General features: G+C 35.2%; 1 protein-coding gene across 2 annotated transcripts in view; it reads left to right on the forward strand.

The window, feature by feature from the left end:
* The first annotated feature begins 5,221 nt into the window (after window positions 1-5,221).
* Window positions 5,222-19,149, forward strand: part of FGF7 (fibroblast growth factor 7) — a 28,909-nt gene continuing 14,981 nt past the window's right edge. Inside the window, exons 1-2 of one of the 2 annotated variants that reach the window (XM_008945088.1) lie at window positions 5,222-5,420; window positions 5,939-6,507. In XM_008945088.1, the coding sequence (XP_008943336.1) occupies window positions 6,222-6,507 (286 nt within the window). In that variant the 5' untranslated portion in view covers window positions 5,222-5,420; window positions 5,939-6,221. Of the gene's footprint in view, window positions 5,421-5,923; window positions 6,508-19,149 lie in introns of both variants that reach the window. The other variant, XM_008945095.1, reaches the window with a different exon arrangement.

Raw genomic sequence — 19,149 nt, forward strand, 5'->3', positions numbered from 1 at the left:
CTCAAAGCATTTTTCCCTAAATTCTGACCAATAGTTAGCTCTTCTGTCTGTATAGCCAGCTCATTTTTAGATGAGTTATAAACTACCTTACACACAGACATGTAAGATTACCTACTAAGCAATGCTGCAAGTCCTTTCATTATGTAAAGGTATATAGCTCCATGGGATGTTAAATCATGTGCCATTATACTTGCCATACATTTTTACTAAGCCTTTTAAACTTTCTCTTTCTGACTGTAACCAGTAGTATCTTTGCATCAGAAGATATAGTACTTAGCACACTGCCATCTAAGTAGATGCTAACAGGTAGTTAACTCCAGCTTTACTGTGGTTTAATCAAGGAGTTCAAATTGTGGTGTAAATCTAAGAGAGGACCATATGACTTGCACAATCTACTTGTTTTCCATAACTAGATATTAGAGGTATAAAGAAATATTTGAATAAGAAGATAGTTTTCCCCTCTATCAGTCAACTTTTGTTCAAAGAGTTATTTAAATATTCAGATAGTATATATTCAAATAGGTAGTATTAGCAGATCAATAAAGTCACAGTCTCAAAACTGTTACAAAAAGGCTGAACACCATCCTCCAAAATCTGGTTATTATTCATACCTATGTATTGCTAAAATCTAAACATGAATAACTAATTTTATATTTATTGATACTACATGTAATCATTAATTTTTATATTAAGGTCACAAGAACAAGAGTTTTGTGCGAATTTGTGCAAAATTCTTATCCAAACATCTGTGTGTATAAAGAGATGTTACAGTGACAAAATATTTTTTAATAGAATATATTTAAACTCAGGCGCAGAAGTCATTACAATGTATTTTGGTAAAAATTAAATTTGAATACAAATGTATGAATTACTTCGTAAAGAGTCTGAACTTCAGAACTGGTAATAAATAAAATGAACCAAATTGTGGTGTTCAGTATTTTCTCATATCAGTTCTGTATCTTTTTTCTATATCTTCACCAGAAATGTACCTTTACAATTAAGTTCTGTGACAACTTCTGCAGTTAAGATAGTCACAGTCTGAGTATCCTGATGCCGTCACAAGGAGACCTATCATAATCATATACTGTGAAAACTCCATTCAGAATGGAAGAATTCACCTGACTGCCATCACACTCTTTTTATTCTAGCTCCTTCAAAAGTCACTGTTATGATACTCCATTGTCCTAGTGAAAAAAGTCTGGACAGCTTTACCTTTTAAGTTTATTATTGACTGATCTACTGTGTTCCTGGCCTTTGCTTTCCTTAAAAAAAAAAAAAAAAGCTATAAAGAAAACATTTGCTGCAGCTAATTAACAGAAAAGGGAAAGGAAGTTTTTATATAGCTCTCAATCATTTGATAGTTTGGCTTTTGTCTTTTTTTTTTTTTTTTTAAATCTGCTGCATCCCATTCATATTTTCCTTTAGATTTAACTCAGCTTGATATGATCTGGATGAACAGCTGGAAATGAAGAAAGGAATGATGTTTAAGGGACCTGCTTTGAAAACTGTCAGGAAATTTATTTATTTATTTTGTCTTTTCAGTATGATTTTAGGAACCCATACCAATTACACAAACCAAAAAGACATTCCTATAGTCAGACAGAAAACAGATTCATAATTATGGATTTTAATCTTATATTTACAACCTGAAAAGATAAATCCAAACTAAAGTGCCATATTCCTCATCTCTCTTTTGTTTTTACTACCTTGTTAAATTACTTTTTATTTTTGCACGCACATTGCAACTTTTTTCAGTATCAGTGTTGACGGATTTGCACAAACAGTAGCACTTCTCTTGTATCTTTTGCAAGTAGCACAAGTCAACCTTGATCTAATCCCGAGTTCTGAGATCAGAGAATGAAGGACAAGGATTTAACCATGAGAACATTTAGCAACTTCACATTTGTCGAATTTTTTCCATAGGACCTTCCAATCTCATTTTAGCTATTGCTGCAGGGCATTAAAACTCAACATCTTAGGTTTAAAGTCTGATACAGATATTTTTATCTTCCTACTGTCTTAAATTCTAGAACTTCTGGAAGATGTTCTAAAGCAATTTTGAAATGGATCAGGGAACAAGGAACAGCAGAATGATAGTTCCCTAGCAGGTATGTGTTGCCCTGTGGGCAAACTGGACAAAATGAAGGTTTTTTAAAGAAGTTGCATTCATGACTTGTTGCCAAACCTGGGCGGTACATATTACAACAAGCCAGCCTGGAGATGAGGAAAGCATGGACCCCTATAGTCATGTTTTCATCTAAAAGGGGAAAAAAAAAAAAAAAAGTAATTTCCTATGTGAGGAAAAAGGGAATAGACTTTATTAAGCTCCTTCCATTTGAACTGAAGGCCTATGCACGATGGTCATGACTGGAAGCAAAGTGCTCACAATTTACTCCCACTTTTTTCTTTTCAGCCTGTGCACTGTAGCAGCGCTGTGGACAGCTGTCTATCAGCTAGGAAGCAGGAACCAATACATGTGTTAACATAAAGGAGGCAAATTTAAATATTAAAGGATGGCCTACAGCATCTGTATTTTGCACATTTTCATGTTTCATGTGGTCCCGATACCTTAACACATTTCTTCAAAGACAACCTCACCAAAGAAACAAAAACACTAGTGTTTTAAGCAGACAATTTCTATGCATCAATAACTTGCTCAGGACTGGCTTTCCAAAGCCCTTGGTGCTCACTTTTGTAAGAAACTAGAAGAAAGAGTGCCAGTCAAGCTAAATCTTCCATAAAACAAAAGCAGATCAATTTGAGAGAGATATTAGTTAGCTTAAGAGAAGTGGGGTGGATCATTCCAGAGATCAGAGATTTATGCAAAGAATCCTGACTTTCATATGCAGATCAAGATGGAAACCTTTCAGTAAAAAATACACAGTTATACTTGTATAGCAAAACACAAAAGTGTGATTATAAAAACCTGCAGTTAAAGCATTTTCAGAAACTTATTCTATAATTGGAAAATGTGAAGATAGGAACATTATCAGCAGTAATTAAAGATTAATTTCATTGTTGACTGATTAAACTTCAAGCTAGTGCCTTATTAAAAGTCTTTTTCATTTCTTCTAAATGCAAAAGTTCATAACAATCTGAACTGAATCACCATTTAAAAAACACACAGCAAGTTATTTATTTTTTCAGAGCCAAGAAAAATACATGCCTGTGCCTGGACCATGAGTAGCTCCAGCTTTCTGGAACTGAAACCTCAGGTATGTCTTTTTTCTCCTGTTACTAACTGTCAGAAACAATAAATTAGCAAGGAAAAATTAAAATTAAAACCAGCATGGATCTGAAAGTGAAAGTTGGTATTGCACATAAAAGACCCAGAATATTTACAAAATCATTTCTAGTTGTATCCTACTTTGCTGAGCAAAACACAGATTACCTTTTATCCTTGATTGCTTTCTTCATAATACACAACAGATAAGCCTTTTGAATACCACAAATTTTTTTCATTGCTGTCATTCTGTAATGGAATGGATCAGAGAACACACTGATATAAATCCAGCAAATGTACTGGCAAAAACTGCAACTGGGATAAATCACTCAGTCCCCACTTCTTGTCAGAATGGTGGTCATGGGTTGACAAGATACAAGTCAAACTTGAAGTAACCGTAACCACAGTTTACAACGGTTACCTTAATGAAAACTGCTTCTTTGTGTACCTACTGCAGACATTCAGCCTTTGGAAGCTCTAAGTGCCATGCCTTTCACATTGTAAAGCTGCATACATTGAGCCTTTTGCTGAACTAGGAGAACTAGACTGAGCCACAGAATATATGGAACAGGCTGGAATGGAGATAACGACAAGGAAAGTTGACCAACTTTGGACTTCAAGTGAAAACGCTTAAAAAAAGAATGCGAAGCTAGTGTCAAATGAGAGGACTGAAAAAGAAGTTGCAGATGTTAAGGAAGGAAATTTGTCTCTTTTTGTGTTTGTGTATAGGAAAGGCTGAGTGATACAAGTTTGCCTAGTGCCATACACCTTTATGCTCATTTTGGATCGCTCCAGGGAAAAAAAAACAATTTACTTCCGTCCCCCTCACCACAAGGTGGCACATATGTACTCCCTATGATTTTTAACTGCCTCTACTTCATTTTTAAGAAGTAACTGTTACCCATTTCTACAGAGAGGAGAGAGTGGGGCTGAGCTAAAAGCAAGATAATGTTAAGCAGTTTATCATTCCAAGTACAGACAACTAAAGGTAAGTAAACTATTCTTAATATGTGGATTAATTCCAAATTTTCCTTGTTACTATTACTTACTAAAGGGTCTGAAGTGTATACACATCAATGGTGTGGAAATTATACAGGATAAGAAGCTATTGAAAAATTAGCTTCAGTACGTTTTACAAATACATTTCCCAGATACTCAACAGAATTTAAGGGTAAAATGGAGCATGGACCATGGGTAGCAGACTAGTGCCAAAGGTGGAAATCCGCACACAGAAGCAGAAAACCAGGCACGTCTACCAATTCCTTTGATTCTCTGTATTTTAAGACTGCTGGCCACCCATTGGCTGGTATGCAGTATAAGGGTTTTTCTTGCATTGCCACCACTTTTCATTCTCATGTTGTGTGTTTCGAGAGCTAATCACTGTGCCTGCTAAGGAAGGCTGTTCCCTAGTAGTAATTTATCCTTCATGCTGGTAAAGTTTGTGTTTGAATGTCAGGCTTTGAAACGTCCAAATATGCATCCTCATTTTCACCTGGGGGTTGACCAAATAAAAATCTCAGTGCAGTTGTTCCTCTTTCAAGTCCATGATATAAAAATATACTGCATAATCTATAACGGCCACAGCAGACCCCTCTCCACAGTACGTAATCGACACACATTTCATATATCCATCAGAAAGGCACTATGAATCCATCTAACTGCTGAGGAGATTTGAAAGCAAACAGAGATAAGCATGTGAGTACAAAAGACAGAAAGAGAAATTCAAGGAGAGAAAAATACTGACCTAAATCAAAGCACAGAAACACTAGCTAGCATGCAAAGAAATTTTATCCACAGAGCATGAAGTATATGTTTTTAGAAAGTAGATTCTTCGAGATCTGAAGTATAAACTATGTACATAGCTCCCTCTGATGACCACTGGACACGATACAATGCAAGCCTCTTTTTATTTTTGTTCGTGCATTCAACTGACAGCTGACTGGTTAAATTCTAATTGCTTCCAAGTGAGGTCAGCAAAGGTATTTATCGAAAAGGGCTGAACAACAGGCTCAACGCACACATGCACGCATAAGCACATACACACCATCTCTCCAGCGTGTTGATTTATGGAAACAATTATAATTCTGGTGGAGTCTGAGCTGAGAAAGTTTGTAGCTACAGTAGAGGGTCTCATGTTGCAAAACGCAGACAACAGAAATGGAGTACTTGGTTATCCAGCTCTTATCAACAGGAACAAGTAAGTTATCTGTCCTTTACAAGAACATTCAACAGTTTCTAATAGCTAATAACTTTTATCTTCATTTGTATATGCTAGATACTGAAAAAGCATTAAGAAAACCTTTTCTATTGATAAACTGAAAAGGATAGGAATAAAACTACAGGACTAAGACTATGAGGTCTATTTTAAAATATAAACTAGTGAAAAATTATCTGATAGAGTGTGCTAATGGTGAATACATAGGTATGAAGTAATCAGCAGAATTTTACTGTGCATGAGAAAAGTTTGGATTGATAGGGGATTTTTCAAAGGACTTAAGAGTGAAGGCAGAACTATGTTTACAACCAGTTTGAATGTCTGTTTATGTAAAAAGTTGTGTGAGAGATCTCTCTTGTATTTACATTTGCATATTTTAAAAATCTGCTTAGCATGTATGCATGGTACTTTTCAGTAGCATAATGTATCCTTGCAAGTTTGTAACAACTGAGCATAATGACTTATACATGCACCTCTTCTCACAGATCTTTTATTTTCAGTGCAAGCAGCAAATTCAAGTAGTACAGAAGGTCACGGCAACAAAGGTTTTTATAACTTGTGTCTTTAAGGATATTCTGACTGAAGAGATATTTAAGAAGCTCTTCTATTTCGCCATTAACTATTAAGGAATAACGATCAGAATTCTAGAAGAGGGAACAATCTCATTTAAATGAATCTGTAACTCGTAAAGACAGAAGGCAGGTCGGTGACCTAAGAGCAAGAGTCTACTTGAGATTTAATTTTCATTATGTTGTTCATGAACACCCAGAACACTGCACTATAATGCACAAATGGATACTGACATGGATCCTGCCAATTTTGCTCTACAGATCATACTTTTACATTATCTTTCTAATGGGCACTATATCTTTAGCTTGCAATGACATGACTCCAGAGCAAATGGCTACAAATGTGAACTGTTCCAGCCCTGAGCGACATACCAGAAGCTATGATTATATGGAAGGGGGGGATGTAAGAGTAAGAAGACTTTTCTGTCGAACTCAGTGGTATATGAGGATTGATAAGCGAGGCAAAGTAAAAGGGACAAGAGAAGCAAACAACAACTACAGTAAGTAATTTTTGCTTTTCCTTTTCCTAAGTTTTTAGAAATTTACACATCATTGTTTCTTATCCCTTGATTTATTGCAGTTTCAAAAGAATTTTGTATAGTGTACTGACCATCATAGAAGACAAGTTTTCCAATTAATCCTACAGCAGGACATTTGTTACTGATTTTGAAATGCGTCATTTTAAATACTACATTGTAGATCTGCTAATGTATTAGCTACAGCTGGTAACTATTAGCAAACAGAGAGCCTATTTTAACAAGTGAATTAAGGTTGTAAGTATGAAAATGTATAACCACATACTCTGCTCATAAAATACTTATGAAACATTAAACCACATTTATATAGTCCACAAACTACCTAAAAGTTTGGTGTGTTTCAGTTAACAATTAAAACATATGCAATACTAGAAAGTTCAATGGAAAGAATTATGTAAACCCTCTTGCAAAATCTTTTAGATAGTTTGCCAAGCCAGGAACAAAATCTATTATAGTTTCTGCAGTTCATTATTCCAATGCTCATGATGCTGAAAAAAAAATTTTCTCCCCCATCCTCCAAAACCATGACTCATCTAGAGAGCATGGACATACAATATTTTGCAAAGCTCTACTAGATGCACTTTTTGAACTGGCAAAAGAATTGTTGTACTAGCTTGTGTGTTTCACACAAATATCTATATATCTTCCATTTACAATTGAAGGCATCAATTTTCTAGCCACTATTTTTGCCTCATCGGCTTCCATGTTACTACAAATATATTGTTTATTTAGAGAAACATGATGTCTCCCTAAAAAGACATTACTATTAAGATACAACAGGAAAACACACAGGATTATAATCTTGTTCTGAAATACACAATATAAGGAAGAGGGACCAGAGACATGCTGGTGGAATGTTTACAGTCAACTGAAAGGGCAAAGATATTTCCAAGGATGCTATTAAATACATTTTTAATGTAGGGTGTAAGCATTATTGTGCTTTTTATAACAGCAGCAGCAAATGAAATCAACAAATCAGACTTCAAGAATTGTTAGTGTGATAGAGCTTTCAACTGAAGTTGACTGCTTATTTTCTATAAGAACAGCACTTCTGTATGATCAGCCCCTGGCTAGTGGGCTTCATAATTTCTTTTCTTCATGACTACGTTAAGTGCTTGGCAACTTATGCAGCTAAAACTCCATTGCCTAATGTTACCGTTTCTTTTAAAATTTGTTTCCTTATGTGTACCCTCTTCCTACAGTGTTACATAGTGAATAACCATACTGCTCTGAAAGACAACACATGGCCAGCAGCCAAATAAATTATTTGGTCCATATTCAAGATGACTCCCATTGAGTTTCAGGAAGGCATTGCATTGCTACAATAGAGATCCATAGGGCTAATTCTGAATTGAACTGTTGCTTCAATAAAAAGCATTGGAAAAAAACCTGTTTCTGAATGTTGAAATAGTTTCTTCTAAATTTTTGCAGATAAGTCAATATCCACAGTACTCATTTTTTCGTATTATTATTTACAAGCACTTTAAAGAGATCATGACAGCATGTGGAGCTCAGTAATTATGCAAATTTGCTTTTGTTTAGTTCCATGATGCTCAAGTAAAATGTAATTTAGTATTATTTCAAATTTAAGTAGAGGTTCTCAATCCTCTGCAGGATCATATGCTGCTGAAGCACACTAATGACATCTTGAAATGTTCTGCAATGAAAGCATTAGAGAATATGAGATCATCTTGTGCTAAAGGCAATCCATTCTCTTGTTATTTTCTGAACACTTTATGAATATTTAGTGATGGCAACTATTACAAGTTGTAGAAAGGCAACCTTGAATTGTTAAATCCTTATGTTCATAGTGCAGTGACAAAAATCTTTGAATTCTTTTTCTGCTAAATGCAATGAGCATCAGGAGAAAAAGAAATACTTGAATGGTTTATCTGGTAATGGATGTGCACTATGATGAACTCTCTTCACTAAAGTTAACTAATGTGGGAAGTGTCCCACCATTTTAAGTCTCTTTATCCACTGTATACCATGAAATAATATCCACTCGTGGAGAAGTAGATTAGGGAAATATAAGTGAAGAGGACTGGAAAAATGTGAATACTAACAACCTGGATTTTATAGGAAACCCCAAAAATTAGGATTGTGAAAAACTTATTTTTTGTTATACCCTCAGAATACGCAAGAAGCCTTTTTCAATATGTGCTTTATGGCTCTCTACTAAAATAATATTATATGAGGGGAAAAAAAAACCCAAACCCCACTAAACTAAAAACACAAACCAAACCAAAAAAAAAAAACCCTACCTGGATTGTTACACTTTTCCCAAGGAAAGAATTTAACATTAGAAAACTAAACAGCCTATTTTTATTCAGGGTCTCCAAAAAGCTTCATTTTAAAATCATAACCATTACAAAGATGTATTAATCTGGGTGTTCAGATATTCTTATTCTATGATTTCAGTTCTGAAAGTTACTAAAAGGTAAATCAGACCTGTATCTCAGGACGGAATCCCAGAACAGTTGCAGTCAAATTAATCAATGAGTACAAAAAGTGTTTCTCTGACAAGTACCTTCTGATTTTATCCTTATTTTCAACTTACATAATAAAAAGAAGGAATTCTTTTCTCAAATCATCAATGTGTGCTACTAAAATGAAAACAAGAAAAAATTGCTCTTTTTAATGATCATAACTTAGCTTCATAAAGGAAGCTGCATTGACAGTTCTGTAGACAGAGCCAGCTACTTGTTTTCAGCCCATGAACTGTGGAGTATGAATCATGTGATGATCAACTTTCACATTGAGAAATGTCTGTAAAATAAATTCATCATAACTTTGGCAAGTGCCAAAAATCACAGAGCTTCTATCGTCAGTGAAGACTGTACATGTAAGAATTGCAAGATGGTGAAGAATTAGGGTCTTTGTATTTGAAACTTCTCTAGTAAGCTACAGAATAAAAAATAAATTTAAAAAATAGATATGCATCTTATGAAAGTAACAGCAAAAATAATGAAAGAGTTAAAATTTCCCAAGATTTTGATTCAAAGGCTGCTGTGTTAAATGTACGTGGATTGAAATTCCATGACAATAATAAATACTGAACCAAATCCTCACTCATCAATTGTAATTAACCTGTATTAGTCAGTCACTTGTTTAAATTGGTCCAAGAAATGTTTCAGAGAAGGGAAACTTTTGAATCCTGTTTACAACGGTGATGACCCTGTTAGGTACCTGAAGGCATTATTCTGTGAACATTTCAGAAAGCAGTAGAGCCTTCTGGTGGACATAAATGTGATAACTCAAGAGTAAACTAAGCAAGTCAGAGGACAGTGATCTAAGCAGAGGAAATAACTTTGCACCTGACAGCTTTGCTTTCATTCTGGAATCTAAAAGGCTGAGTAAGAACCTAGAGTCACATACTGGAAAACTAAAGAATTAGGGAGTAGCCAAGAGGTGAGGTCACCCAGAAAAAAAAAAAATCACTCGCTATTCATAAAAAATACTCTTTGACAATCATTTATCATACCTTGTTCAAACCTAAACTATATTCTTTTTATTAAAAAATAGATTATTTCACATGAACAGAACGCAAAATGTAAGTGGGCACACAAAACAGACTTTTTGAGTTAAAGATTGTAAAAAGTGAGTGACTGCACAAGTCTTGGAGATAAAATGGCAATTTGTTAACTCTATCTTAGATAGAAAATAAATCTGTCCTTATTACTGCTTACTCCTCCTTTCATTTCAGTTTGTGATAATGAATTTTTGCCAGACTTTATTTGATTTTGCTCAAGAAAAAAAGTGGCAAAAATCAGAGTTTATTTTGATTCCATCCAAGAGGATTTACAACTACGACTGGATGATGCTTTAGGACTTTCCACGCTCTGTTGCCTTTGGAATCTCATTTTAAAGACTTCAAAGGGTCTCTTAGTTACTAGAAAAGCCTTCCTGGAACCTGAGTCCTAAGACGTCTGATCCTATCATATTCCATGTGTGCTCTAAACCCAGAAAGTGCCTATTTCCTCTTCTTTTCAGTGGATAAAGCCAACAATAACAAAAATAATAAATAAATAAAAAGTCTAGTGAGATCTTGGCACAAAATTGCTGAAATCTTGATTAAGATTTTTATCTTGGAAAACTACTTCTATTTTGATCAAAATGCAACAAGTCAGTTTTCAGCAATATTACATGAACCCTAACTCAAAGGTTTAAGTTTTGTTCAAACTTAAACCCTAACTGAAGATGCAATTCACTTTATATACATCTTAGTGGTTAAACAGTGGTTAAATACGCAAACTTGCTTAGAAATCAGAATTATATCCAATACAATTTTATATATGCCTCTTACGGTAAAACAAGTGTTGGACTATGTATATTGTACCAAAAGTAGAGGAGTAAGAACATCCAGTATCTGAAAATCAATTATTTCAAGGCAGGTATTGATACACCAGATTTAGTCAACGGTTATGTACATTCCAGCCAAACAAAGTCTGCCTTGCAACTACATTTTTATTTTTTCAGGAGGTTGTTTGTTCAACAATTACAATGACATCAGGGGAAGAAAAACATTCACTAACATACAAGTAGTTTTGCTTCACATTTGTACTTCACCAATCTTTTCAATTATAACACATTTAATTCAAATGGCAATACATGTATCCTCTCAAGACAGCCTACAGTGCCAAGTATGACTTTATCTTCCACAGTGATTAATCAGATCTAAATACAAGAGATTTCCCTGCTCCTTCTCTAGCTCTGACACCACCCCTCAACTTTCAAACAACAGAGAAGACTACATGCCTATACCACAAATCCCAGCTTTTCACCATCAGCTGCCAATGCAGATGGGTTTTAGCAAAGATGCAGATAACAGAAGCAGCTGAGTTATGCCTGACTTCTTACAGCTTCTATTGACTTCTTTGATAAGAGCACCCTTTGGGGAGAGTGATGAGAAGAAAGGAGGGAGTAAAGTCTTGAACCATTGCACTAAGATTCTTCAGATTGCATATATCAATGTCAAGAGCAGTGTTCAACAGACTCAGTACAACAGGGGTGCCGTGAAACACAGTTAAAACTGTTCAGCACTTCTGCATTTACCTCCTGAATCTTCATCACTTTGCTATTCTGTGGTATTTACCAGCTGAAAAATGTGTAAAGTCAGGACAGTAGCAGTTTATACTCGCTTCCTTCTCAGTGTGATCACAAGACAACTGCATAAACTCTGTGATGGGAGAATCAAACCTCTGAGCTTAAGCACAGGCAGCAGCAGCTTCACAAGCTCACATACTCCAACAAGGTTATGTGTGCTTCAAAACTGGGGTATGGTCTAAGATCAGTATGAGCACTGAAAAACGTCTAAGCTGAATCTATACCCATTGTGCTTAACCTGATTCAGTTAACCTTGAGACACCTTTGTAATCCAGCTGTGACTTGGCAGCTTCTCTGAATCTCACAATACTGAGATATATCAGAAACGAGAAACATTACATTTTTATGGAGCCATTGAGCAAGTCTAGCAGCCAACTGCAGAAGCAGTTACAGGATACATAGATAAACTGGAGTCCCTTCTTCCTCACAGCTTCTCCCCTCCATTGTTTACAACTTCTGAATGTATAAAAATTCAGTATTGTATCATAAAGCATATTATTACTCCATCATGAAGAAAATGTTCAGAAGTGGCCCTGATGTGAGACTCAAGAGACTTGAGGCTAATGCAAGCTTTTAATCAATTTGCTTACATACTTGGAGAAAATACTTCAAACTCTCTGCATCTCTATGAAAAAGAGTGATTCACCTCTGTGTGAAGAGCTTTAACAATTATTAGTGAAAAAAACTCCCAAACCTAGAATTTTGTTATAGATATTAAATACTTATAGAATATTGGCTAGTAGAATGCTGGCTAAAATAACTGAACTCAGTAGCTAAACAGAAAAACAGGAAGCTTAAGGAAGCCATTTTCCATAAAGGCAAATACAATTTGGTAGAAAATTTAGTTCCTTATACAGTCAGTCTTGCAACACAAAACCAAAATCCAGATATCTCCTTTCACAGCTTCCAGCTTTCTGTATTGTTTCAGTATCTGAAAACGATTTCTTTTTAGATTTCTAGGTTCCAGGATTACAGAACAAAGCTGGTTTTCTCCTCCATATTATTTAAAGCTCAGGAAGACCAAGCCATCCTAAACCATATAATTATAATGTTTTACACCAGAAGATGTATCAACTAGTAGTATATTTTGGAACACTTTTGTGATAAAAACAGAACAAGTTCAGGAAGACGAAAGCTGTTACTCTTCTTGGGTGGCATACTGCTTTCATTGCATAATTGGCTGTCTATGACTATACTTGGCAACCATACTTCGATTGTCTTTTTTGACTTTTGACTTTATTTTTAATTTTTAATTCTGGATATGAGCTGATAGAAAGGTCAGGTTAGTCTTCTAGTGTGTGTAATTTAGAAATATTATTAAGAAATTCGCAGTGAAAATTCCTATGGCAATAACATAACAGAGGTTAACAATCATAGCACTGAATTGTCACGCTTTAAAACTTTCATAACACATGACATCATTTATACAAATGGAAAAAAGTCTCTGTAACAATTGGTGCTGAAAAGTTGGAAGTGGATAGTCACAGATGTGGCCCACAACTTCATGAAAACACACCAAAAAAGCAATAAAAATGCCAGTGGAATCAATACACTCTCTTGACTATTATTTAGCTTAGAAACAAAGAGCAAAATGAGGATTAGATTATAATAGGGTTTTGGTTTTTTTTAGAGTATTCAAACACTGCCTTGACATGAATCAAGTACCTGCACAGGTTATCAAGAGACCACAATATTGTAAACAGTCTGAACCAGACAATCAGACAGATAAATCCCACTTAACATCAGCAAAGCTATGTCAATTTATGCCAAAACAGGGTGAAATTATTAAAAAGTTTAGATATTCTGTTCAAAACACTGAAATTTTCCTTCAAAATGGAATTTTTCAAAATTAAGCACAGACAGAACATTGATAGGTTAATGCAAAACTATAAATAAAACCTCAGAAAACACAACAATTTCATAACATTTACAGCCACAATAACTTCAACAGGGAGTAAGAAACAGCACTGATCTCCATCACGCCAATCAAAGCACTTTTTGAATACCCACATTAACCGTGGGGGTTTCTGAAGGAATTTCCTCACATTAGTAGCTCACTCTTTAATAGCATCCATCCCTTAACATACTTCCATTTTTTGTAAGCTGGCCTGCTCTCTTTTAAATATGTTAATAGGCACTGGAAAGTGGTATAGACTATAAAAAGTAGCTTGATCAGACTTGTTCTTGACCATTTTGGTACCTTGGAATTTGCTATTTGTTTAACTCCAAGGTAGTGTATTTCAAAACAGAATAAATCCCACCTGCTAACAAGAAGCATATTTTCATTAACAACCTGTGATAATTTTTAAAAGTTTTTATTGTCATCTTTAAATGTCAAGTGGACTTTGATATTTCAATTGGTGGTAACTATTTACAGAGAAAAAAAAAAAAAAGTAAATAGAGAACTTTATGACTACTAAAGACAGGAATTATTATAGATGGACATACATATTATCTAGATGTGAAGATACTAGGGGGAAAAAAAATCAATTACAGTCAACACTGACTTTTGAAAGGTTGCATGTGCATCTGTGCTGAAGTTCCAGAGCTGCTCGGGTGAACTGCTGCATAGTTCTGTGGGCTGTTCGTATGCACAGCTGTAACCAAGGAAGGGGCAGATGTGAAGTTTGCTTGTCAGGAGTGTGGAAACACTCACTGCAAGAGCTTTCCAGCTTCTTGCATAACACATGTGCAACACTGCTCTGTGATGCTAGATTTGCCCTTTGAGTGGTCTACATGAGCCACACCATAGCAATGTTCAGGCCCTCTACCTGGCCACTAAACAGATGGATTTGGGAGAAAATATGGCTGTAGCTAATTCAAGGGAAGAGGGCATCACAGAGTGGGGAATAGACCAATTCCATACAGTAGTTATGTAGCTCCTGCAGCAAAGACCTTATAAAAACAGAAACCCTGAAGTAAAATAGAAAAGATAGCTGAATTCTAGAGAGTGCAGCCAATACTAGTACAACTGGAAAGCACATCTTCCACTGCAAAAGCAACTTCAACTCTACCATGCTAATAGGCATAAGCCTATGCAGCTTAAGGACTGCACATGACATGTAAGGTGATATAAAGAAATCCAAGCAGTTCTTAAATGCTTATTGGTGAGATTTTACAAGGCTTTAGTGAACTAGCTATATAAATCCAGCACATAATGATTCAAGTAATGAGTATTGTTTGTAAGGGCTACCTTGCAAGAAGAAAGAGATTTGCACTGTAGGAAAGAGCAGTACAAACCTTCCCCAGCAGCAGTTCTTTGTGTTTGCTTGTGTGAGGAAACTACACATGAGAAGGCTTAAAGTCATCACAGCCATATCACTTTCCAGTACCACAGAAGATAAATGGTAATACTGCCTTTAAACAAGGAGAGGAACAAATACCTGGGCCCAAACTGAGATTCAGCCCAGTGAATACCTCACCCAGCACTGTTGGGTGTATGACTTAAGCACATTTTTACCAACATCATGCTATTATATTGTACAAAAAGAGATCTCTACCATGTACCAAGCACATCTCTGACAACGTGCAAACTGCAAGCATGACAAATACCCAAACAGCAGTCTGCCTACACATATTGTTACCTATAAAAATCTAAATTGAATACAACTTCAAGAGGCTGTTTTCAAACTATGCTTGCAGCAAAATGCTATTCTTCTAACTAAGCTTTCTACATTTTTTACTGAATATGGTGATTCTGGTCAATATTTCCAACAAAGACTGAAAACCAAAACAAAATAAAAAGGTATATGAATTCCTAGGCATGTAAGTTCTTTTTTAGAGCACTCTAAAACACCGTATACAGGTCAGAAAAAAAAACAAACAAACAAACAAAACCAAACCCTAAACTTTTTATATCCTATGTCCAAATTATGACTCCAAAAAGATGATTCATCCACTCAGGAAATAAACACAACCACCTACCTCATCAGATAAGACATAACATAAGAAACATGGAGAAATCCACAGTGGGAAACACCTGGAGACCCTCTTCCCTGTTAGGAACCCTCCCTTCTCCCTGCTGACCACTTATAAGGGGCTGGCTGTGCCCTCCTTCCTCCCACTTACTAATGTAATGAACTACACAGGTGTTTTGAGCCTCTTTCTCTCTTTTACATTCTGCCCTAGAGTACTGGCGTTATATTTTGAATACTGGGCATTCTGTCTGAGCATTTGTTTATCTGTTTCAACAGTCAGGAAGTTTTCTTACTGTAAAAAAAAAAATAAATTTGGCATGTTTTCTTACCTTATTAATTGTATAACAGCCATATATTTGAGTGAACTGGTATTGGAGTTTGTAGTTAGTATTTATTCGTTCAAAGGAAAATAAATGTTACGTGAATTTTGAAAGTACCCTTAGGAGTTTCCACTCCATTTATAAAGTAAATGGTGACTCCTAGACCATTTATACTTGTCTCTTTAAATGCCTCTTAAGTTGAGCAATTCAAATAATACAGCTATTAATAAAGCCATTTAAAAAAATTATTGTACACCAATTTAAATCAGAACGTTCAAATTAGCAGACGGGTGCTCAGGCTGCTTGATTCTAAATACCAAACTGAAATTAATTAACACACCTTCATTTCTGACTGCATCTTTGTGCGATTTGCGAAATTCTGTCTATATGACTGAACTGTCGTGCAACAAAACTAAAGGAAAAAAAAAAAAAAAAAAAAAGGACGATTACCACATCCTTCTAGGAAACTTTTACCACATCCTTCAAGGAAATCATGCTCTGTCAATTTTTTTTTTTTTTTAATTTTTTTAGCTAAGTAATTCAGTGTTTTGAATTTGAATTAATCTATTTTAATCAGATTGTTCTGGGACACATTCTGAATGATTTAATGAGAATTTCTGAAAAGGCACTTTCATCCAGAGGGCACACTGGAAGCAAAACCAGTACCAAAATCATAGAACTAGCATTAGACCAAACTAGACCAAAAGCAGAATTTCTCGGGTGACTTATAGAATATGAGGCATAAACCCCCTAATTTAGTCAGGTGGTGAACAGCCTAGCTCTGATCCAACCAGATTATTTAAGAGAATGTGATGGGTTCCAACAGCTCTTTAAGCAGAAAATGTTCTAGTGATAGATGATATCTTTATCATAAATGCAGGAAATTATTGGAAAATTATTCAGAACTGGAAACATTTGGAATGTAACAAATACTTATCTTTGCCAAAATAAAACTAAATACTAATGGTAAATTTTCTTCTGGTGTAACAAAATATTCACAAACACGAGTAGGTATTCTGTGCATTGTTCTTTTCCAATAGGATCTGTAGACATCCCAGAGACAGTTCTAAAAGTGCTGACAAGTACTTAAGGGACATTTAAAGTTACATTTCAAAAAGCAATGCTTAAGCCTAAACCCCAGAGCATATACACGGTACTTACATTTCTAAATCGCTTCAGATGATACTTTCAAAAATATGCAAGTAACCACTGTTATGCAACTCTGTGAGACAAAATAAATAATAGAACCCATATTTCCTGACTTTCTCCTGATCACTTGCAAGCAATCATTTTGTATCCAAATATTTTTTTTCCGGCTAGGGCTAAATTAAAATCTGCAACTGCCATTACAAAAGTCTTTTTTTTCCCCTTTCTCCCTCTTCACATTAGCTGGGTTTTTTCACTTTTTTTCTGTGTGTGATACCATTCTGTTTGGGATATACCCGTCCATATATGACAAAATCTAACACACATTAATTTTGTACAAATTGCACATGAAAGCAACCATGCTTATTTCCCAAACAATTAGCTATGTCAATTCCAAAACTAGAATGGAGGTGATCACCCCTTTGTAGGTGATGCAGGAAATGCAGGATATTTCTGCCTGTATACAGCACTGTAAATGCTGAATAGTTTGGATCACAATTTGTTGTATTGTCTTCTTGTTCATACTTCAACAATGCACTTATGGGTACTTTCAGCTGAACTCAGCTTAGCAAAATAGAATTGCTGGTTATAAATCCCATTTCACTAGTTTACTCTTTTTTGGCTCCAGACTCATTGCAGTGGGGTGGTTTCTTCGTTTTATTCTTAAGGGTTATCAGGCAGCTGCATCCCAAACCAGCCTCTGTTAGTGTACCCCTAAAGAATTACATATACATCAACTCTTGTAATCATATGTGCTGCAGTTTACCTCGCAGGTAGAATTGTCTGAAGAAGTCTGAGTAAGCCCAGTCAGATCGTGTCATATTTATTTCATTAACATAGATTTCTACATTTAAAAAATACTTCTTTTGCTGTATGCATGGAATTTGACTGAAATACCTTCTCAATAACAGATAAATGTCATCAACATGAGAAAGTAACTGTTGAGAAGTAGAGCATTAGCTCTCTTTTCAACATAAAGTCAAAATATGGCTGTTCTATTCATATTAACTTACTGATGAGCTATAGAGAACTATCATTAATAGTCTAAATAGTTGCTGTTTAAAGTAAAAAATATTGCACAGCTGTGGAGGATTTAAGTTACTGCCTAGTGGAAAAGCTATCAAACCCTGTGATTCATTAGGAAAAGTTTGCTCAAGAGCTGAAAGACCCATATTAGGAAAGAGACAAATATATGCCATTTGTACAAGCCTGCCTCTACTGAAATCAGTAAGTTCTGTTACTGATGCCTATCAAGGGCTTGAGGAGTTAATTTTAAAAGATACCAAATAATAACTATTGCTTCTGCAAATCCAGTGCTTTTATTTTAAGATATGGTTTCATATAGTTGGTAATACAGCAAAGAAAAAAATGCAATTCCTCCTCCACCATTAGTCTCTTCCTGACTTTCAGGTCAGAATGATTTATCTGTACCTTACCAACATCTATCCAGGAGTAATGTTGTTACAACCAATCATTCTACTCAGGATATGGGCCTAAGAGCACCAGAATACACCAAATTTAGGATATTCAACTTGAAAAATAGTTCTCTATTACTTTTCAAATATGTGTGCAAATTTATATTTCTGTATGAAAGATACAAATGAAAGTTTATTCTAAGTTTTTCTGAGAGACATTGAAAACATAGATCTCCCTTTCTATACTGCGTAGAAACTGATTGCATTATTTATGCTGAATATATGTATTTCTTCCACCATATAACACTTGCCTTCACATGTGATTCAAGAATACATTGATAGTCATGGTGGAATTAAGGTGGCACAAAAACTCCAAGTTGAAAACAGTAGAAGCACTTTGTTTCATTTTGTATGTTAAAACCAAATTGTCTTCTCAGCTAGCTTTGGTACTTTTTGCTCCAGCTCCTTGTTGCGATACAGCTGAAATCACAAATATTTTACGCAAAGAAAGAAAAGGTTTCTTCACCCCTTTAAGTGCTTGGAATAGCCATAATTGGTTTCAGTCAGAGCAAAAAGCATAGCAAATTCTTTACCAAGAACACAGGGTTTTGTATATATTTTAGAACGTACCACTATGAGTACAGCCAAGCTCTGTGCTGTTGTAACTTCATGGTCTTCAAGGCAGTTCTCGTATTTCCTGCT

This window comes from Merops nubicus, unplaced genomic scaffold (genome assembly GCF_000691845.1).
Source record: "Merops nubicus isolate BGI_N331 unplaced genomic scaffold, ASM69184v1 scaffold5220, whole genome shotgun sequence".
NCBI lineage: Eukaryota > Metazoa > Chordata > Aves > Coraciiformes > Meropidae > Merops > Merops nubicus.